Here is a 22,108-nt window from a genome sequence, read left to right as displayed (position 1 = left end):
TCAGAAAAATGCCGCGTTATCCAGTGTATGTATTAGGGTCCTAACCCCAAACTTTGATCTTTAGCAATTAAAAGATGTTTGTGGCCGGGCAGTGGTGGCGCACGCCTTTAGTCCCAGCACTCAGGAGGCAGAGGCAAGCGGATTTCTGAGTTCAAGGCCAGTCTGGTCTAAAGAGTGAGTTCCAGGACAGCCAGGACTACACAGAAACCCTGTCTCGAAAAACCAAAAAATTAAAAAATAAAATAAAATAAAAGATGTTTGTGTGAGAAAAAGAAAGCAGACTAAGAACTGTGGGAGGAGCTGTGGGCTGAGTCTTGGTCCAGCGTTGGAATTGCGTCGCTGCCGTCTTCCTGGAGGGCGTCTCTGTTGCCATGGAAACCAAAGATACAGTTACCTGGGTCTCTCAAAAGAGAGATCATAAACAGGGCAAGTCCAGGGCAACCGTTTAGCAGCCCCTGGTCTGGATTCAGAAATACGGGGTCTCACCTACCTCCCCGTGGCCTCATACACCTCTTCGTGGACCCAGCAGGAGCACTGGCAGGCAGCATCAATCCCAGGAGCAAAAGGGACGGGGAACCTAGTTGACTTTTCTCGAGTTCAGACACATGGCCTCAGTTTCAGACTGCGCTTGACACAGATTCGTGCATTTGCAGACAGACAGCCCAGGCCTTTGCAGGTGCAAGGTTGGATACTGAGGTCGGCACAGGAGCCAGACTTAGGTAGTTGCAAACTAGCGCCCTCAGACTATAGACCTTCGGGCCAAGCCATCCCCCTCTTTTTCTAGTCCCTTCCTCAAGGTGTGGACCCTGCACCCATGGCAGTTGCTGACCCAGATACTTCCTGGTAGAAAGCTCTGATGGAGTCTGCTCTTAGGACCAATACAGGCTGAAGGCCCTGGGCGGCCCTCCCACACCTGGCCCTACTCATGAGAAGTCTTCGCGGCATGTTCAGAGGCACAGTTCCAAGAGGTTAGGCAGGCCTGCAAGTTTTGGGGCGTCGCCGGTCTCCCCTAAATTCAGCTGCGCTAGACGGCTGAGGGTGGGGCCCTCAATTTACTAAACCAACCCTAGTCTCAGCGGTACAGATGCGAAAACTTAACCTCTCCCTGTCTCCCTGGTTTGAGAGTCTCTTGCCTAGATTCTGCTCCACACTTACCACGTTGCAAATTGCCCTTCACATTCCGAAGTTGTTTTTCTCTGTGATCCGCCCCCTCCCTTTTCTTCTCGCTTTTCCAAATTCTCTTCCTCTTCCTCCATTCATTCATCCAGTGCTCTCTGAGCTCCGCTGCCATCCTTTTAGCTGGAGTCGTCGGGGGATCCCCAAAGGTGCCGCAGTTGAAAACTGTGGACTCTGGCTTCCGAACAGCCAATAGAAACCCGGAACCTGGGACATGAGGTCATCAGTGGCAATCTGCATTGGTTCAAGCCTGGGAAAGAAGGTCCCCATAGCAACCGACGGTGCGTCCACGCCTAACCTTGAGAGTGGTCATTGCTCCAGCTGCTGGGCTCTGTCTACTGTAGCTGCTCTAAGAAAGTAAGGAGACGGGGAAGTTGGAATGGAGTTCAACATCCTAGGTTCTGAAGCCTTCTCCCAACCAAACCAAGCTCTCATCTTACTTAAGATTCTTTTTCTCAGTGCAAAGGTCACTTACCTCAGAAACTTGAGGTAGGGGTTATTTGCCACAGCCGTGGTGCTTTGGGTGCAGAGCTACTGCCATAGGGAATGTCAATTCTGAGATCTGTGTGCTCATCTGCATATCGTCTGCATCTCATTTGCATTCTGCTCATTTAAGGTCAAATTGGGCAGACATCTCCACCTCCCTATCTCTGTCACTTGTTTGTATCTGCAATCTATCCCTTGGTGGCTCTGTATTCTTCCACTGTCCAATTCCCTGATCCCCACCCCTCTTCCCACTCTCCAACATCTCCTGGGGGTAGGAAGTGGCAGAGACTAGCTAAAGGAGAAAGAAAGGAGTCTGCCTTGCCTCTAGATGTTGGTGACAGATGGGGAGTGCTGGTCTATACTGCCTGGAGACTAAATTGGCAAAGCTAGTGGTGGGGGGAGGTGCCCCGGCTGGGTTGAAGGTCTCCAGGGCCAAATCACCCACATGCCTGGTGGGGTGCTGGGAGTAGGGATGCTGGGTTCCAGCAAGGAGCAGGCTTGTCCACCTGTCTGGTGCCAGGGCAGTTTCCTTCCCCCCAATTAAACACTAATGAGGTGTCATTTAACCCTTACCTTGCCTACTAGCTATCATGTATATGGAACTCAAATTCATGGTCTCACACTGATAAAAAAAAAAAAAAAGGAAAAGAAAGCCTCGGAGGAAACCCAGACAGGTCAGGGCACCTGGACACAAGAAAGGAGGTGCAGATACGTGACTGCCATGTACAGAATATTCTCTGAAGAGATTCTAGGAATGAGTGGCCCTATCCAAATGTATTCCACCCCCAGCACCCATGGATTTACAATTATCTATTAAACACCTCTGCTAACTAAATACCAGACTGCATGCTGGATGCTGAGGATGCATACTAGCATGAGCCAACACCCCATCCCTCTTCCCTTAAGAAATTTTCAGAGACAATTCAGCCTGAGTTTGAGGCCAGCCTGGTCTACAGAGTAACTTCTAGGATATCCAGGGGTACACAGAAAAACCCTGTCTTAAAAAAAAAGAAAGAGAGAGAGAGAGAGAAAGAAAAGAAAGAAGAGAAAGAAAAGAGAGAGAAAGAAATCTTCAGAGCCAGACCAGCCAGACTAGCTATTAAGTAAGTATAACGCCAAGTGCAAGCATTAATACAGAGCTACATACAAATGATTGGGACATGGTGAGAATGGGCTCGAAGAAAAGGCTTTGGTTGAGAAGATTACAATTTATGCCAGAGTGATGTGTACATTACAATTAATGATCCCCCCTCTCCCCCTCTCTCTTACATTCATGTAGAGGTAAATATATTGTGAAGGCATGTACCAACAACCCTTAAAGTGCATCTCAACATGGACCTCCGTATCTCAATCTCTTCTTCTGAACACATACTGTGGTTTTATTACAGATCAATGTTTGCTATGAAGCTCTTGTGCAGATTGGCCTGAACCTGCCCAGCCCGGGGAGAGAAGTGGAGAACTGATGTTGGCTCCATGGGAGAGGTGGGCAGACATTATCTTCACATCAGAGGGCAGAAACCTAACTCCTAAAGCAGCAGCAGTCGTCTGGCCAAGGGAGACAAAGGACTGGGCTCCAGGCTGTAGGGTACTCCTTGGCATGGTGGACCATTCTGCCTCTGATTCCCCAAATGACATGGGTGTTCCATCCACTACTCTCCACCAGGAGCCCAAGTCCCCTCCCCCACCACTTCTGTGTAAAAGAACAGACCAGCTCAGACCTGTCTGCTGGCTCTCTCCCTGGGGAGCTGATCCTTTCCAGGGGACAGGAGAGGGCTGGGGAAGGGCTTGCTGAGAGGTTGCCAGATACTCCACCCTGACTCTACAGCCTGGATTTCTCCCCACCCACTCTGGTCTTTGCCCAGGCATAAACTCCATTGCCAGGGATGCCCTGATTGTTGGACAGAGGGTGGGGGCCAGAGTGCTGATGAGGAAGATGGGGTCTGGATAGTGACACATGGCTCAAAGACCTCTACACCAGGTCGTCCTGTCTCCTCAGAGCTGCTTTCTAGAAGTCAAAACTTTGATGAGCATCAGATCTAGGAACAGTTTAAGAAGCAGCTGTGGGGTCTGAGAAGGTAGGGCCTTCTCCCACAGTTTGAAGAAGGGGTATTTCCCATTTATTTACTTAGATATGACGTAGCCCCCACTGCTCTTGAGCTCACAGAGATCTGCCTGCCTCTGCCTCCTGAGTGCTGAGATCAAAGGTGTCCACCACCTCACTGGGCTAAGACTTTTTTTTTTTTTTTTTTTTTTTTTTGGTTTTTCGAGACAGGGTTTCTCTGTGTAGCCCTGGCTGTCCTGGAACTCACTCTGTAGACCAGGCTAGCCTCGAACTCTCGAACTCAGAAATCCACCTGCCTCTGCCTCCCAAGTGCTGGGATTAAAGGCGTGCGCCACCACCGCCCGGCTGAGACTTTTTTTTTTTAAATATATGACTCTCTTTTCCTTCAATCTATTTAATCTTTTCCTACTCTCTAAGCCCTAGGTCACATTTCTGTCTGTGATGGTTATCAGGAAAGTTTTAAAATTGAGGAAAACAGTGGAAACAGATCCTGGGCTGGTCTAGGTGGGCAGAGCAAGGAGATAACCTCTTAATAACGATTCTGAGGAAGCCTGTTAATCAAGCATCTCTTGAGCCCTAAGCACTGGGCTAAGTGCTTCTCAGAGTGTGGATCTCGATCTTTGCCACAGCAGCTTCTGAAGTAAGGGAAGGTATGATTAGCCCCACTGGCGAGATGAGAAAAGCAGACTCAGAAAATGCAAGCCGCTGAGTCCTACCTACTAGGTTCACACTAGCCTTGCACATGTTTCTTCCTTCCCAATCTTTCTTCAAGTACCACCAAAGGCACATACATTCCTAACGTAACATCCCAGAGATGTCACCTTCTACAGCCCCCGGCTTCCTAGGCCCAGGAGAGGAATCAGGGCACGGGTAGGAATTGAGGTTATTATATATTGACCCCACCACCCAAGCCCTGCATCCTAATTTTCCGTATCCTAGACAAGGGGCACTATGTCCTCTGCAGTCAGTCCTATTGTCTGACCCCACGTGTGCCTCCATGTCACCTCAGGTAGTTCAGCATACCACAGGGCCCTGTGGACACACAGGCTCAGAAGTCAGAAGAATGCAGCACCTGGCCCCACCCCACAGCACCCAGGTGTCTGTGGTACTCACCCAGCAGAACACCCGTGACCCTGCGAAAGTTGCAGAGCCTGTGAATATTTCATGTCAGGAGCTGGCGGCTGCCGCTCCTGCTCACATCATGCCCGGCTTCCCTCTTACAGGCTCCTTGTTTATTTGTTTAATGAATTATTTATCCAGCCCCCTCCCCTTGCAGCCATCCCCTCCCCCAGGCCCTAGCCTCCATGATTTATTGAACTAAGCTCAGCTCTGTGGTTGCTTCTCCATGTCCTGGGAGCTGCCTTGGGCTACACAGCTTACGTGCTCCCTGTGCCCTAGACCTGCTCAACTTCCTGATTCCTTGGCCCCCAAGGGTGGGGAGAATACAGTACCACACGTCAGAATTTTGGGGGAGTCTGAACTCAATGTTCCTAGGAAGGTCATGGGACCCAGTACCAGGGCTAGTGGGGCCTGAGGCACAGGGGACCAGCCTCATGGAGAAAACCGGACAGCAGATTAGAGTCAGGCCTGATGCTTCAGAGTTTCACACTTGGGTCTGTGACCTACTTGACCTACTGTGGGAGATGAAACCAGGAACTGATTTTATTAGTGGCAGACAGTGTGATCATTATTATTACATTGAAGCAGAGTCTCATTTAGCCTAGGTTGGCCTCAAACTCATTTTGTAGCTGAAGGTGATCTTGAACTTTTGATCCTCCTTCCCTCTACCTCCGAAACTCTGGGATCATAGGCACCACTATACCTGACTTAGTTTTTTAAATTTAGGCTGGATGGTGGTGCTCGCCTTTAATCCCAGCATTTGGAGGCAGAGGCAGAGGCAGGTGGATCCCTGTGATTTAGAAGCCAGCTTGGTCTACAGAGCAAGTTTCAGGACAGCCAAGGCTACAGAAAGAAACTTTTTCTTGAAACAACAACGAACAAATAAACAAACAAACAGAAAGACTGGGCATGTTGGTACACGACTTTAACCCTAGCAGTGAAGAGGTTAAGGCAAGTGAATCTCTGTAAGTTCAAGGCCAACCTGGTTTACATAGGAAGTTCTAGGACAGTCGGACTACATAATGAGACCTGTCTCAAACAAACAAACAAAACCCCTTATTTTATAATTTTATGTGTATGGGTGTTTTACATGCATGTATGCCTATCACCATGTGTGTGTCTAGTGCCTGAAGAGGCCATAAGAGGGAGTAGGATCCCATGGAACTGGAATTACAGGTGGTTGTAAGTTGCCATATGGGTGCTGGGAATCGAACCTAGGCCCCCTTGCAAGAGTAAAAAGTGTTCTTACCTACCAAGCCATCTCTTCAGTCCCCAATTATACTTTTATTTTATTTATTTATTTATTTATTTATTTATTTATTTATTTATTTTTGGTTTTTCGAGACAGGGTTTCTCTGTGTAGCCCTGGCTGTCCTGGAACTCACTCTGTAGACCAGGCTGGCCTCGAACTCAGAAATCCGCCTCCCCTGCCTCCCAAGTGCTGGACTTAAAAGCGTGTGCCACCAACGCCCGGCTGCAAGTACACTTTTAAAAAATGAAACAAAAGACAACTAAGGACATGTCCTCTGCAGTAGTGGTCAGTATTTCTTCATGGAACTTCCTGCCTGTGTCCCGTGTCACAGCCAGCAGTGCTGTAGATGTGTGTGCACATGCGTGCTGGCTGGCAGTGCCAGCCAGATAACTTATTCCTACTGCGGGTCAGTCAAGAGTGACTGGAGCCACAGATACAGACAAAGGCCAACCCCCCCCCCCCCAATAGAGGACTCCTCCTGCCACACATCAGGTCCCAGGCATAAAGAGCAGCTCACTCCATTAACAAAGAGACTGAGTCCTTCAAGAATTCCTGTCCCAGCCAGGCATGGTAGCACACACCTTTAATCCTAGCACTGGAGACAGAGGCAATAGTTTGAGGCTAACCTGGTCTAAATAATGAGTTCCAGGACAGCCAACAATACATAGAGAGCCCCTGTCTCAAATAAGTAAATTAGTTAAAAAAATCATAAATTAATAAATACATAAACTCCTAGTCTCCGTGAAGTTTTTGAACAGTGCTGTAGCTGGAGGTGCGTACACTGCATGATCTGTACACAGAACAGCCACATACCCTTGTAAAGTTACAATACAGGGCAAGAAGAAGCCAGCATTAGCTCGCACTCCTAACTAAGATGGAGAGACACATAGCCCACTTCCCACCAAAGGAATCGGCACCTTTGTTTTTGTACAAGGCACCACTTGCTAAGAGCGCACTCTAGAAACAATCTTCCTAGAGGAGCCCAAATCAGTCAGCCAACACTTCCAAGGAAGAAGCCTGGATACCAGAGGGTCAGATCCCACAGACACAGGCCCCACCGAGTGTTCAAAGCCAGATTTTGGCCACAGAAAAAGAGAGATGGTCTTAAACTCAGGGTTAAACAAAGAGGGACCCAAGTTCAAGGGAAACAGCTCCCTTTTAAAAAACTATACTTAATTATGTGTGGACCCCCTTGTGGGGTGTGTGTGTGCATATGTGTGTATGTGTGTGTGTATGTGTGTGTATGTGTGTGTATGTGTATGTGTGAGTGTGTGTGAGTGTGTGTGAGTGTGTGTGTGAGTATGTGTGAGTGTGTGTATATGTGTGTATGTGTGTATATGTGTGTGTATGTGTGTGATGTGTGTGTATGTGTGTATGTGTGTATATGTGTGTGTGTATGTGTGTGTATGTGTGAGTGTGTGTGTATGTGTGAGTGTGTATATGTGTGTATGTGTGTATGTGTGTATATGTGTGTGTATGTGTGTGATGTGTGTGTATGTGAGTGTGTGTGTGTGTGTGAGTATGTGAGTACAGATACCTTTTGAGAGTATAAGATCCACTGGAGCTGGAGTTACAGCAGTTGTGAACCATCTGGTGTAGGTCCTGGGAATTGAACTTGGGTCCTCTGGAAGAATAGCAAATGCTCTTAACCTGTGAGCCACACCTCCCACTATGAAGCTCTAAGTATGATTATTGGACAAAGAAGGTATAGAGTACTACATTCTAAAGAGAAATGTCTGGGCTCTAGAGTATGGGGCCCAAATCACACAAATCTTTAAAGCCAGGTTTTATTATTTGTTTATTTTTCCAGTAATGGAGATTGAACCTAGGGTCTCATACAAATGTTCTACCAATAAGTGCATTCCCAGTTTGGAACCCAGATTCTAGAAACAGGAACCTAAGGTTTCAAAAAGTAGAATTCAAAGTTCTGGACCAATCCAGCGCCATGCACTCACTCTGCTTATGGGCAGGCTCTCTGGCTACTCTGCCTTACAGAGAGAAGCTTACTTCTTTGAAGCAAAGGTATGGCATGGAGGGGCTGGAGCTGGGGCTGGAGCTTGTGTTCCCTGGAGTAGGCAGTTAGCATTATTTGGGTGAAGCAAATCTCTTTGGGAATGAAGAGAGCTGTTTGCAAACTCCCTCATTCCCATCTCAAAGGGCCTCATTTATTTTCTGGCTCCCAAGAAGAGAGAAGATATCTCCCGGGAATGGAGAGGTATCCCAAGAGGACAGCACCCACTCTTGCCTAGCAGCAGGGAGGCATGGTACCTACTGTGCATGCAGTGCCCTGCCCCCAAACACAATACTAAGGCAGGCATGTGGTCAGGGCCTTGTACTGCCAAAGGTAAAAGGATGGAGGGTGCTGCTATCTGTTCTGCTTCTTGAAGCACAACAAACAGCCATGTGCCTGCCTCCCTGGGTACAGGTGCTGTGGGTTCTAAGAACCCAGTCAGGCCCAGTTTTGCTTTGCCTTTCAGTCTGGGCTTCTGGGAAAGAGACAAGATAAGGGGTGAATGCCTACTAGATCTGTATTCTGGATCCCTCACAAAGAGGATGGTGCAGGTCAATAATTTGGGAGAAGTGTGTATGTCTATGTGTGTGTGTGTGTGTCTGTGTGTGTCTGTATACTTCAGTGTCTCTGTCTATAGGCCTATGTTTCTACCAATTTCTTCTCCATAGGCACCTTGTGTGCCTATATTGTACTGTATGTCAAGTGTCCATGGTTCCTGCTTCTGGGTATGTATACCTTTTTTTTTTCCTCAAATCACTGTGTGCATGTCATTTTTGTGCCTATATGTCCCTAGGAAGACAACTACTGTGGTAAATGCTGGAATATAAGGTGCCCTTTGTCCTTAGAGAAAGCTTCTATGGAAGCAGGAATGATGCCTCAGGACATCACTGAGGGAATGGAGGCAGTGAGGGGCCCTTTGTGGGTTTGCCAAGAAGACTACTCCATTCCATTGGCTCCAACTGGCTCCTGCCTTGACAACTCACCACCACCAAATACCTTTACCCTGGATTACCATAGAAGGCCTCACTATGTAGCCCTGCCTGGCCTAGAACTTGTTACACAGACCTGCATAGGTGCCCTCGAACTTACAGAGATCTGCCTGTCTCTACTTCTAGAGTGCCAGGATTAAAGGAGTGTAGCTACTGTGCCCAGCCCCCAGAAGGTGACACTCTTTGGGTTGAGTTGCTCTGCTCTGGCTTCAGGAAAAACAAACCTTCATCCTCAGCTGAGGGCCTTCAGGCAGCTGTCAGCTCCTGGTGCCACCTGAGGGCTTCCCCATCTTATGTCCATTTAACTCTTGCACATATGGAAAGGGGGTGGAGGAAGTAGAGGTCCAACTTCGTTCAGATATGGGTCTAGTCCTGCTTATTCCGGACGTAGACCTTCGATCCTCAACACTCCCACACTCCACGGAGAAAGGTGTGGACCTACACAAGCTGTATGTTCAGGTCTTGCCTTCCAAATCCTTCTGTGAACTCCAGCCTGGGGGAGCTAAAGACGCAAGCCGCTGCAGCAAATCACCTAGGAGAGAGGAGAGACGCGTTGTTCCTAAAGGGGGCTACACGGTATGGGGCGCCCACGCGCGGCGCGCTCTAGACTCAAGTGGGGCGGAGCCCCGCGTGAGCGCGCCAGGGGCGGGGCTTCGGGGGCGCGCCCAGAAGGGCGGAGGGAAGGATTGTGGGCGTGACTAAGGTTGGGGGCTGGCAGCGGCGGCAGCAGGGAGCTGGGAAGCTGAGAAGCCGGGAGCGCGGGGCTCAGTCGGGGGGCGGCGGCGGCGGCGGCTCCGGGGATGGCGGCGGCTCCGCTGCTGCTGCTGCTGCTGCTCGTGCCCGTGCCGCTGCTGCCGCTGCTGGCCCAGGGGCCTGGGGGCGCGCTGGGAAACCGACATGCGGTATACTGGAACAGCTCCAACCAGCAGTGAGTCGGGGACCCGGAGAACCCGTGCGTCCCGCGTCAGTGATGGGGGAGCTGGTGGGCCCGAGAAGTCCTAGGGGAACCTGGCAGCAGTCCTGGGAGACAGGCTCAGTGCCGAGAGGCGAGGGAGAGGGGACGCACTACGTGGGCGTCTGTGAAACTCGGGGGTGTCTGAGAGAAGCTGTTGGGGCATAGTAAAGAGCGCTCTGGCAGTGCGGAGGAGGCTGTTGGGGGTCCCTAACCCCATCTTGGTTTCTCTCCACGCTCGCCTCTGGAATAGTGTTCTCTGTCCCGTAGTCTCCCCCACCATCCACGCTCTTTTTGGCTAGATTGAAGTCTGTGAGTACCGGTGTGCTGGGGATAGGCCGCTGCATTTTGGGAGATGAAGGATGACCTGTTTTCAGCCTATAAATGTTGATGGGGTTCCGCTTAAGACTCTTGCTTTTAAAAGTGGGGTTCGGCATTAGGGCAGGAACTCCGATTCACCATCTCCTCAGAACGTAGGGTAATGGGTTGCTCTGGTTGTGTGAATAAGCCCTGTTGGGGTGAGCTGGGGCAGGGTCGCGAAGTTGAGGGGCCCTGGGAACGCAGGATACTGGTGAGAAGGAAGAAGGCAGAGATGTCGGCATGTCACACACACACACACACGCACTGGGGCTAGGGACGGCGTATGGCACTGAGTGTGAACGGGCGTGCGCGGCTGTCAGTGTGCGTGTGTCTGTGTGTGATTTGTGTGTCTGCGTCGGCGACCGTCTAGGGGTGGGAGCGGGCGGCGGGTCGGGGAGGGGGCTGCGGTCGGTGTCCGCGTGGCCAGTCTTGTCTGGGCTGGGGTGGCTCTTGGCGCCGCCGCGGTCTGGGCGGGTGTCAGGGCGGCCGTGTGGTTTCCTCCGGTGTGTGGCGCGGCGGCCCGGTGCCGGCTGCCGGACCGGGCCATCATTCTGCACAGTCCTTGCTGCCCTTGTCTTCTCCCTGCCGAGCTGTCGTGTGTATCTCTCTGGCCACCTCAGTGTATTGGTAGGGGGATCCCTGGGGACACCGGGATCACTGTCACACCTGCCCGGGCGGTGGCGGCAGCTTTGCTTCTGACTCTCCACCCTGGGGGCCGACTAGGGAACAAATGGTGAGACCCCAGGGGAGGGGACCTGAAGGCCCTCGACCACGACCCCCAACCTTCCGGGGGAGGGGCTGCTGCTTGCTGCTCTGCTCTTTGTTGTTTGGGGCTCTGCGCCTCCCCCTCTTTCTCCTCGCGCCCAGAGTGTCAGACTGGGGGTGGGGATGAGCTAATGACGCCCCCCTTTCGCTTCCCATGGAAACCTCGGGGGTGGGGTTGCAGCCCCTCCCCCCCCCGGGGCGGGACTCCATCCTCCCCGGGGGGCCCTGAGGGCTGACTACCCTGCTGTATCTATCTTGCTCATCCCCCCCCATAAGATTTACACGTCCGACCCCCGCCCCGCTACAGTCTGGCACGAGCAGAGAGCTCGCAGGTGAGAGAGATCCTGGGTTCCCCGCCACCCTTGGGGAACCCCACTGCTCGTAGCATGGCAGAGCCTAGGGGGTGTGGAAATAGCCTTGAGAGGAGCGTTGATCAGGTTCCCCTCCCCCGCATACACCTGGGCGCAGGTGAAAGCTCCGGAACGGGATGAGAGAGCCTGGTTCCCAGAACCTCCTTTCGCCCTCTCCACTCCGGTGTGGGCAGAGACGGACGGAGGTAGGAGGCGGCGCACACCGGACCAGGAGGCCGCTGCCGCCCCCGCCCCGCTTCCCGGGCCTTTGTTGCCGCTGCGCCCGGGCTCCCCGGCTCTCTCACTGCGGCATCCGCGGCCCCATAAATCGTGAGAGCGACGTGCTCCAGAGCCGGGAGTGGAGAGGGCCGGGGAGCTGGGGGCGGGGCCGGGCTGAGCCACAGGCTCCCAGGTCCCCCCCATAGTCACGTGATCTAGGCTCCTGGCTCCCACCTCCCATCACGTGTAGAGGGTCTCTGCCCCTTGGGGTCACGTGGGGAGGGTCTGCGACCCCGCCTCTTGGGGTCACGTGGGAGGGTGCTGGTGGGACACGTGCAATAGCCTCCTTTGACAGACCTGCAGTAGCCTCCTCCGACAGACCTGGGGCGGGTGGCTGGGTCCTGGCTACCTAGCCATCACCCCTTCCCCCATTCAGCCCCTTGAGTTAGTCCCTGGGAATAAGCGAGACCTTTTCCTAACCTGGCCCAGAAACTAGGACGCGGTGGGAGCAACCTTATTGGAGAGAGTGATGAGAGAGTGAAGTCGAGGGTCTCCTGAGTCGAGGACTGAATGGAGGCGGAGTTGAGGGCCAAGCATGTCTATCCCCCTTGCCAGCGCCTCATTTCTGTGAACTAAAACGAAGGTGTTGGTACTCTCCTCAAGAGCATCTTTTTCTCGTGATCTCCCTGCCTATCTAGGAAACGTTGCTGGTGCTGATCACTTTCATTCACACATTCATTCAACAAATATTTATTGAGACCTCTACTACGTCCGTGGTGGTCTGTTTTCATCTGTTCGCCAGTGTGTCCGGATTTCTCTTCTGCGCTGTCTCCTCCTCTGCTCTGGGCCTCTCTGGATCCGATGCTGACTGACTCTTTGCCGTTTTTTGTTTTTGTTTTTTTTTCCTCCCAAGTCTTGCTTGGTTCTCATTCATTTCCTCCCTCTCCCGGTTTCTGGCTCTCCCTCCCCCCCGTGCCTCCCTCCCTTTCCCCTTTCGGGCGAATCCGTCTGTGTTCGCCTCCCCTCTGTATATGGCAGAGTCTCTCCATCTCTGTGTGTCTCTCGCTTTCGGCGAGTCCTCGCTCTTCTCCGCCGCTGCAGATCAATAAACCTCCGCCGCCGCTGCTGTCGCTACTGTCGCAGGGTCGAGGGGCGGGGGTGACCGACGCGCTGCTTCTCCTCCAGGCCGGAGCTGGCGGGGCGCGGGGGTGTCAGTGTGCAAGCGCCGCCCTGGGAGCGTTCCCGCCGCCGCCGCTGCCCCCCCCCAGCCTTGGCGCGCGGACTCCACGCCGCGCACACGTGGTCGGGCCTCGCCTGCTGGAACGAGCCGCGCGCAGCCTCGGGGGCGCGCACTAGAGGGGAAGAACCTAGTCTCTGCATTTTTCTCCACTCCCTTAACTCTACATCTTGGCTTCTAAAGCCGAGCATAGGGGTTTAACAAGTTCAGAAGCTCTTGGGAGCCTTTCTCTTCTCCCGGGCCTTGTTAGACACCCTGTTTACCTGCCCCTAATTGCCCCAGGGGGAGACGTTTGCTCCTTCTCCGCTCCCCCACCTCCCGTACTGTCTCCAGCGGACACTGAAGGCTGAGTTCCGTGGGCCTAGCAAGCAGGGGCGCTGTTGATGTGAGAAGAGTTGAGGAGTACCCCGGGCTTTGCAAGCCGGGTGGGACGGAGTAAGCCCTATAGAAGAGTGGTGAGGACGCCTTTCTGCGGGGAAGTGGGAGGCTACAAGGGATGAAATGGAGGGAAGAATGGAAATCCCCTGAAGGAGCAGGGCACACAGTCCCCAGATGCTGGCCCACCCCACGCTGAGAGCAGGAGGGGGGTAACCTTGGAGGTGTGGTTAGCAGCTGGGGCCTATGTGCACCTCCCTGAACAGCTAGGCTAAGTAGGATGACAGATTCAATTAAAGAGGTTGTGCCTAACAGACAGGTCGGGTCTCCTAGGAGTTATGGTTTGGGATTCCTGGCACCCAGCCTTCTACTCTCCCCACCAGATACCAACTGGATACAGCTAACTCACCAACAGGTTTTGAACCACATGGATAGGTTGGGTGGGGCATATTTCTGGTTTTTTTCTGCCATCCATCACAGGGATAGGTAAGAGATGACTTCCTTTCTTGTCGCTGTCACAAACAACCACTATATATACCCAAAACCACTATATACACCCAGCTCATACTCTTGAGGAAACTGAGGCACCACCTGTAGGAATCTCTCTCGAGTTGGCTTAAAATCCACTGTAATGGGGTGTGTGGTTGAAGGGATGGGGCAGGGAGGAGATCCGGTGTAAAATCAAACCGGATGTATGGGTGAGGCCAAGGGACAAGGCCCCAGGGTAACTATGGGGCTGCCCCAGGCCTGGCACCTCATGTTGATTAGCTAGCTGGTGGCCCCCTCTCCAGGTCCTTAGGGAAGGAACAGGAGATGATGGCTTGGGATGGACACACAATGCATGGGTGGTGCCTGGGAGCAGCCAGGCCTTGTCTAACCCGTTTTCCTGCTCCCAGCGCCCCATCGAGACTCCTGCCCACCTGAGTGCCAGGGACAGGGAGGGGCCCCGAGTGACCCATCACTCCCATGGGAACCAAGTGGGACTGGTGGCATTCCTGATGACTCAAGAAGGCTGTGCCCGTTCTTACTAGAGAGTCCAAACACCAGCTGTTACCCATCTGCCTCGTTGCTAGTCTTGGGGACCGGGCAACACAAGTACAGCCAATGACATTGGGTAATGTCAGGGAGGACCCTCAAGGCCTCCTCCTGTGAAGAGACTTTCAGGCTCATTTCCCTAATGTGTCTAATTACTGTTTGTGAAACACCGTACTTCATGGTGATATGGAGAGACAGTTCTTTCCCTCAGTGAGTTCTCAGGGCCTAGGGACCCCAAGAGTTTGACATTTCACCAGGTGGCCCATGCTTTCCTGCGTCCACTATAGTTCCATAGCACTACCAACATGTGTGCATACTTGCCTTAGAGAAGTTAAAGATGACATCTCCCCACGCCTCACGTGTGCATTGAGTTGCCTCTATCTCCCTACACTTTTCTGTGCCACCGCGAAGGATGTTCAGAGCAACACTTCGCTGAGACTGTCAGGCAGAGATCATCTGGAATGTGACAGACACAGTCATCTTGTCTAGGCACTGTGTTCTTGTTACTCTGCCTAGCATTATCGTGGTGGTGTGGAGGGGGGCAGTGGCATCTAGGTAGAGAAAGATGTGGAATGAAGCAGAAGTCTTGACGTGATGACAGCTCCCTGGTCTGTCCGGTTGTTGGGAACTTAATGGTTTATGGCCTAAGGACGGATGAAAATGGAACTCAGAAGCACAAAGATAGAGGTCTTGTCATGTAGGAGATACAAGGTGAACCCCTAGGATTGTCGAGGCCAGCTAAAGCTGGCATAGGCTCAGCACACATGCAATCTAGCTTTTCTGAGTGTCTGCCACCTGTGAGTGGGTGGTGGACATTTTTGTGTTTGTGCCATAGAACTTGTGCATGTATGTGCATGAAGCCACCATACATGTGTGTATGAGGGCAAGTCCTGTCGGACTGGCCTGGAGGGTGGACCTGAAGCAGCAAGAAGGCATTCTGGGAGAAGCAATAGAGAGAGGGCTTGGGTTCCAAGGAAGGGATCTCTCTACTTTCACACTAGCCTTCCATTCCTTCAGTCCCTCCTTGGCCTTCTGAATTATGGGGAATGGACTGAGGAAATCCGGGCCTGGGGTCTGGGAGTCGTTGGGGCCTGTGCTGTTTCTGTGGCAACCAGAGCTAGGTTCCTTCTTTCCTCCCTCTCCTCTCTTCCTTAGGCGGTAGGCAGAGCTTCCTTGTGCTTTTGCTACCCTCTGGTGGTCATCAGGAGAAGGACAGGCCAAAAAGGAGAGGACACAGGGGACTGGCACACTAGACCGCGGGTGCAGAAATGGGCTGAGAAAAGATTGTGGGAAAAGCCAAGAGAGTGGGGGGACTGAAGTCTTATGATCAAAAATATGTAGTGTTCTAATGAAGGCCTTCGGGGTGTTGACATGAAAAGCCTTGGAGCACTGGGGTTTCTTCTCTGACCCACTTCATTTGTCCACAGCCTGCGGCGAGAGGGCTACACGGTGCAGGTGAACGTGAACGACTATCTGGATATTTACTGTCCGCACTACAACAGCTCAGGGCCTGGCGGCGGGGCGGAGCAGTACGTGCTGTACATGGTGAGCCTGAGCGGCTACCGCACCTGCAACGCTAGCCAAGGCTCCAAGCGCTGGGAATGCAACCGGCAGCACGCCTCGCACAGTCCCATCAAGTTCTCCGAGAAGTTCCAGCGCTACAGCGCCTTCTCGCTGGGCTATGAATTCCACGCCGGCCAAGAATACTACTACATCTGTGAGTACCGGGTCCTCGGTCTTCTGATTGACAGGGTGGGGTCCCAGGTAGTGGTCACCAGCGATAGGCTTCAGGGTTTCAGCTCTGAGAAGTTGTGAGGCTGGGGGGTGGGGAGAGACACGTTATTGACAGTCTCAATGAGCTGCAAAGCATTTCTGTTGGGTTTTCTGTTGGGATGGGCTGGCTACGAAGTCATGGTGACCAATGTCCAAAGAAAGGTTGGAGCAGTTACTCCGGGACAAAGCGGGATGCGGGCAATTTAGAGAAGGTTGAGAGTCTGTTAAGGCCGCAAGGCCACTGAGTGAAAGCAACTCAGGCCCAGTCTCCTCCCCAGCCACGCCCACTCACAACCTGCATTGGAAGTGTCTGAGGATGAAGGTGTTCGTCTGCTGCGCCTCCAGTGAGTAGCGTCGGTTTCCAACCACGTCCGCATCCTTGCCTCCCTGCTTTGGGGCTCCCTTGGCTTCCCGGGGATGGGGGCGGAGGGCACAGGCGATCGGGATAGCTCCCCAGCTGTAGCAGGGGGAGGGGGTCCTGGCCCTGACTTTCCCCTCCTCTCTCCCCACCCGCACCCCACCCCGCAGCATCGCACTCCGGGGAGAAGCCGGTCCCCACTCTCCCCCAGTTCACCATGGGCCCCAATGTGAAGATCAACGTGTTGGGTGAGTCTGCGCAGCGCCCTCTGGTGGCCACTGCTGAAATCGCAGCCTCCTTCCCAGTGCCTGCTTTTTTTTTCCCCCTGCATGTCTTCCCTTGGGACACGAGCCCTTCCTGCCCCTCCCCCGTGGGTGGTCACATCTCTGGCTCCACTGCTGCTGCTGCTACTGCCGCCGCCGCCGCCGCGTGCCCCCCGCCCTAGCGCACAGCCCAGCCCTTACCAGTCTGCCTATTTATCTTTCCACAGAAGACTTTGAGGGAGAGAATCCCCAGGTGCCCAAACTTGAGAAGAGCATCAGCGGGACCAGTCCCAAGCGGGAACACCTGCCTCTGGCCGTGGGCATCGCCTTCTTCCTCATGACGCTCTTGGCCTCCTAGCTCTGCCCCTTCCTATGACAGAGAGAGGTGGGGCAGGGCTGAGAAGGAGCAGGGAGCCAGCTGTGGGGTCTACATCCTTCTTCCCATGGTTGGGAGTGGGGCCTGCACTGTACATCTATCTGTGCCTGCCTTCTTTGCCCACACTCTAGGACAGGCACCGTAGTGGATCAGGCACAAGGACAGCCACAGGTCCCAGGTGGCCTGTGGCTTTGGTAATGTTTGGTACCAAACCTGGGGTATAAAGGCAGCGCTCAGGACTCCCTGGCCCCTGGTACCTTTCCCTGACCCTTGGTGCCCTCCCTCTTTGTCGCCCAAGAGGCAAATATGCCCCAGAGAGAACAAATGAAGCATGGGAGGTGCCCCCTGTCACTCTCCTCTGGGGCAGAACAGGGGGAGGGGACTAGATGGGGGAGGGGTGGAGCCTCAGGCTGCCCCTTCCCCTGTTTACAGCAATAAGCATGTCCTCCCTCCACTCCCACATAGAGGACTGTGGTTTGGATTGAATCCAAGTTTACAAATAGACACCCCTGGGGGGAGCAGGCAGTGGACAGGGGTGGGCATTGGGGTGCCAGACAGGCATGTACAGACTCTATATCTCTATATATAATGTACAGACAGAGCCCCTTCCTCTTCTTAACCTTGACCTTTCTTGACTTCCCCTTCCAGATTCAGACCCCTCCCTCACCAGGTTAGGCCCCCCTTGGGACCCCCCTGGCCCCTCTTTTGTCTTCTGTGAAGACAGGACCTATGCAACGCACAGACACTTTTGGAGACCGTAACAACAATGCCCCCTCCCTTCCAGCCCTGAGCCGGGAACCAACTCCCAGGACCTTGCCCTGCCACCCTATGTGGTCCCCACCCATCCCGGGCCTTTTTCAAGTGCTTTGGCTGTGACTTTCATACTCTGCTCTTAGTCTAAAAAAATAAACTGGAGATAAAAATACCTGAGTGTGTGTGGTTTCAAGAGGCCGTGTCCCTCTGCTTCACGAACTGAACCCTATTGGGCTCAGGCCATGGGTGAGCAGGCATTCTAGGTTAGAGGCCATAGAGTGCCTGGCTCTGGGGTCCAGCTCTGTGCGGAGAGAGGGACAGAGCTTCAAGTTGAGCCTGGGTGACTTTGGGCAGGTTCCTTAACCTTTCTAGGCTCAGGCTTGCCACAGGGAAAGTGGCATGAGTCCCCGCTTCCCAGGCCCTGTGCACTCGGGTTAAGGCTCAGGCTGGTGTGCTCTATGCTATAGTCCGAAGCTTTTGGCTGGGTCCAAGGATTTCAGGGGATTTGTGAACCTAGATAGGAAAAAAATAATTACATGGTTATTTTCACTCACCTGTGACAAATTTAACATTCCCTTATGTACTTGGGCAAGCCACAGTAGCATCAACAGTATGTGTGACTTTGTAGCTGACAAAAATCCCAGATGTTTTCAGACCTGCTTTATATCTCAGAATATCATTTATGTGTCACTACTTTGAAATGATCATAGTTGTTAGACTTTACTTGTTTTTAACATGTTAATAAAGAAACATATATATTACATACCAAAAATGTAAATGTCTGTTAACTGTGTTTCAATATATAGCTGGGTTCCTTCGTGACACTTTGAGGTTTTATTCATTTGAAAACATGTTTCCTGCTGGGGCCTGAGCTCCACAGAACGACAGCACTGTGTCAGGAGACTGGAAAGGACAGGTCATGTGTGGGACCATCAAAGGAGATCCAGGATGCTTCTTGGGATTCAGGGAGGTGGCTTTCTCACAGCCCAAGGAACATTACCCCACCCTGCCTCTCTTACTGGCTCCAAAAGCAGGCTAGATCCTAGGTAACACTCTCTCCTATGTGCTTCTGTGGCTGTCGTTGCACTGTGACAGCCCTAGCCAAGTATGATGGTACATACCTGTAGTCTGAGCACTCAGTGGAGCGAGGCAGGAGAACTGCTGCAAGTTCAAGAACAGACTAGGCTCCTGAGTGAGACCCTATCTGAGAGTGTGCAGGCTCTTGGTAAGCTTTTGCCATCACCTAACAGATGCTTGGAGTGGAAGGAAGGCAGGGAAAGAACCCAGGGCAGACGGTGGGCCAGTCTGACATTACTGTACCAAAAGACAGGAAAGGCTGGCTCGGCCATCCAGTTTTCCATGTTCCAGTGGATACTCAGGGAACACCTGCCAAGAGGCAGATACTGGTGGGACAAAGAAGACATTGTGCTTCCAGATACGATGATTCTAGGTGTGGGGCTGTACATCTGGAATCTTGGGGCTTGGGAGACTGAGGTAAGAAGACAGAGTTCAAGGATAGTGTGGGTTACATATACTTTGTCAAAACACAGTCCCAGGGCTCCATGGTAACTCACTTGTTATGAAGGTCTGATGACTTGTGTTTGATCGCAGAAACCACATAAAGGCAGGAGAGAACTGTCAGAAGGTGTCCTCTGTTTCTACATATATTCAAGCGCACACGTTCACACACACACACACACACACACACAACTGTTAAAGTTCCTGTGCTGGCTAGTTTTATGTCTTGGCTGTAGCCATCTAAGAGGAAGGAACCACAACTGAAAAAATGCCTCCATAAGATCCGGCTGTAGAAAACCCTGTAAGGCTTTTTTTTTGTTGTTGTTTTTGTTTTTGTTTTTGTTTTCCGAGACAGGGTTTCTCTGTGTAGCCCTGGCTGTCCTGGAACTCACTCTGTAGACCAGGCTGAGCCTCAAACTCTTGAACTCAGAAATCCGCCTGCCTCTGCCTCCCAAGTGCTGGGATTAAGGGTATGGACCACCCAATTATTATCATTATCATTATCATTATTATTATTATTATTATTATTATTATTATTTTGGTGGTGCCAACTTTCTTTTTGATTATGGTGTTTCATCGCAATAATGACAACCCTAACTAAGACAGTTTCTATTTAATTCCACATCTGTTAGGGTGTCCTGGCAATTTTTTTGGCAACTTGACACAAGCTGTAGTCATCAACGAGGAGGGAACCTCACCTGAAAAGTACCTCCATAAGATCAGGCCATAGGGTATTTTCTTAATTAGTGATTGGTAGAAGGAGGCAGCCCATTGTGGGCTAGGCTGGTGGTCTTGAGATCTATCAGAAAGGAGGCTAAACAAGCCATGATGAGAAAGCCAGACATCAGCACCCCTCTGTGGCCTCTGCATCAGCTCCTGCCTCCAGGTTCTTGCCCTGTTTGAGTTCCTGTCCCAACTTCCTTCAATGATGGACTACTACAAGCCAAATAAACCCTTTCCTTACCAACTTCTAATCATGGTGCTTTATCACAGCAATGATAACCCTAACTCAGATATGGTGTGTAATCAAGAATCAGTAATACACACATGGTGAGGGGCAGGTGCAGTGCAGCGTAGTTAAATTCCAGAGTGGTGGAAATAGCTGGGGAAATGCCGTCTCTGCCTGGTCAGAGGAAGCCTGCCTCAGGGAGGAAGTATACAATGCTAGTTCTCTTGTGGAGTATGGAAGGTCTTGCAGAGTGAAGATCACCCACGAGGCAACAGGGGTTAGCTGAAGATCCCTGAAATTTCTAGGTCAGGCGAGGCTGGTGACTGGGATGGGGTGTTTGTCCAAAACTTAGAATCGGTGTCTTAGTCACTGTTCTACTGTTGTGAAGAGACACCATGACCAAGGCAACTCTTATAAAAGAAAGCATGTAAGTGGTGGTAGCTACTTACAGTTTCATAGTTTAGTCCGTTATCATCATGGTGGGAAGCATGGCAGCAGGCAGATGTAGTACTGAAGACATAACTGAGAGCTATGCCCTGATGCTCTGGCAGAAAAGGGGAGAGAGACTGGGCCTGGAATGGATTTCCGAAACCTCAAAGCCTACCCCTAGTGACTGTCATCTCCAACAAGGCCATACCTCTTAATCCTTCTAATCCTTTCAAAGGATTCCACTCTCTGGTGATGAGATATTCAAATATATGAGCCTGTAGGGACATTCTCATTCAAACTACCACAATAGGGCTTATTGGGAGGGTGAAGATGCTTGCCACCAAGCCTGATGACCTCACAGTGACCCCTGGATAGCATGTGATAGAAGGAGAGACCTATATTCTAGAAGCTGGCCTCTGACCATCAGCAATACCCTGGACAAAATAAATCAGAGAAAAACTTTTTTTTTCAAGACAAGGTTTCTTTTTGTAGACCTGGCTGTCCTGGAACTTGCTCTGTAGATCAGGCTGGCCTCAAACTCAGAGATCCACCTATGCTGGGATGAAAAGTGTGTACCACCACTGCCCAGCATAAAAACATTTTAAATAGTCCAACTGTGAGGGGAGGCATGGATTCGGGGGTAGTGAAGTAAACATATTTTTTGTTTTCTCAGCCCTGTGGCTTCTTAGACCTTACTTACTACTGTAGTAACACACGAGTGTCTAATAAAATTATTTTTGTTATAACTGTAATTTTGCTACTGTTATGAATCATAATATAAGTTCCTGTATTTTCCAAAGATCTTAGATGACCTGTGTGAAAGGGTCCTTCGACCCCCAAAGGGGTCATGATCCACAGGTTGAGATCCACCGGTCTCAGACGCTGTGTTGCTTGACTAGGGTCACACAGCCTGGCAAATGGCAGGGCTGACAATGAAAGTGGGTCTAAGCTAAGGTGTCGCCCAGTGGGAGAACACTTGCTTAGGACGAATGAGGTCCTGGGGTTGACTTCTGGCATCACAAACACAACAGAAGCAAAAAGTGGGTTTGATTGTCACCACGCTCTGATCATTGGTACCTGAGGGTTTGATGATTGTCACCACGCTCTGATCGCTGGCACCTCTATCAACACCTGAAACTTTTCCCATAAACCCACACTGCCCTCCCCTGTGCCCATGGCTCATTACTTCCTTGTCCTGTGATGAAAATGAGTTCTGAAGATTCCAAGCCTGTATGAGGTGGGTCATCTAAACCCTTCTTTTTTATGTATGTGTGTACATTGTCACTGTCTCAGACACACCA

General features: G+C 51.7%; 1 protein-coding gene across 1 annotated transcript; it reads left to right on the top strand.

Moving 5' to 3' along the window:
- The first annotated feature begins 9,793 nt into the window (after positions 1-9,793).
- Efna3 (ephrin A3) lies at positions 9,794-18,083 on the top strand. The gene is made up of 5 exons (XM_028753296.1): positions 9,794-10,023; positions 15,816-16,105; positions 16,440-16,505; positions 16,690-16,767; positions 17,010-18,083. The coding sequence occupies exons 1-5, from the start codon at positions 9,896-9,898 to the stop codon at positions 17,138-17,140; spliced, it is 693 nt and encodes a 230-aa protein (XP_028609129.1). The 5' UTR covers positions 9,794-9,895; the 3' UTR covers positions 17,141-18,083.
- Positions 18,084-22,108: the final 4,025 nt, after the last annotated feature.

This window comes from Grammomys surdaster, unplaced genomic scaffold (genome assembly GCF_004785775.1).
Source record: "Grammomys surdaster isolate TR1022 unplaced genomic scaffold, NIH_TR_1.0 125946, whole genome shotgun sequence".
NCBI classification, from domain to species: domain Eukaryota; kingdom Metazoa; phylum Chordata; class Mammalia; order Rodentia; family Muridae; genus Grammomys; species Grammomys surdaster.
Note: the sequence above shows the minus strand (reverse complement) of the source record. Positions and strands in the feature narration are given on the sequence as shown.

Coding starts and splice junctions, on each gene's coding strand:
- Efna3 (XM_028753296.1), top strand. CDS start 9,896: ATGGCGGCGGCTCCGCTGCTGCTGCTGCTGCTGCTCGTGCCCGTGCCG. Junction 10,024..15,815: donor TGGAACAGCTCCAACCAGCA/GTGAGTCGGGGA, acceptor ATTTGTCCACAG/CCTGCGGCGAGAGGGCTACA. Junction 16,506..16,689: donor GTTCGTCTGCTGCGCCTCCA/GTGAGTAGCGTC, acceptor CCCACCCCGCAG/CATCGCACTCCGGGGAGAAG.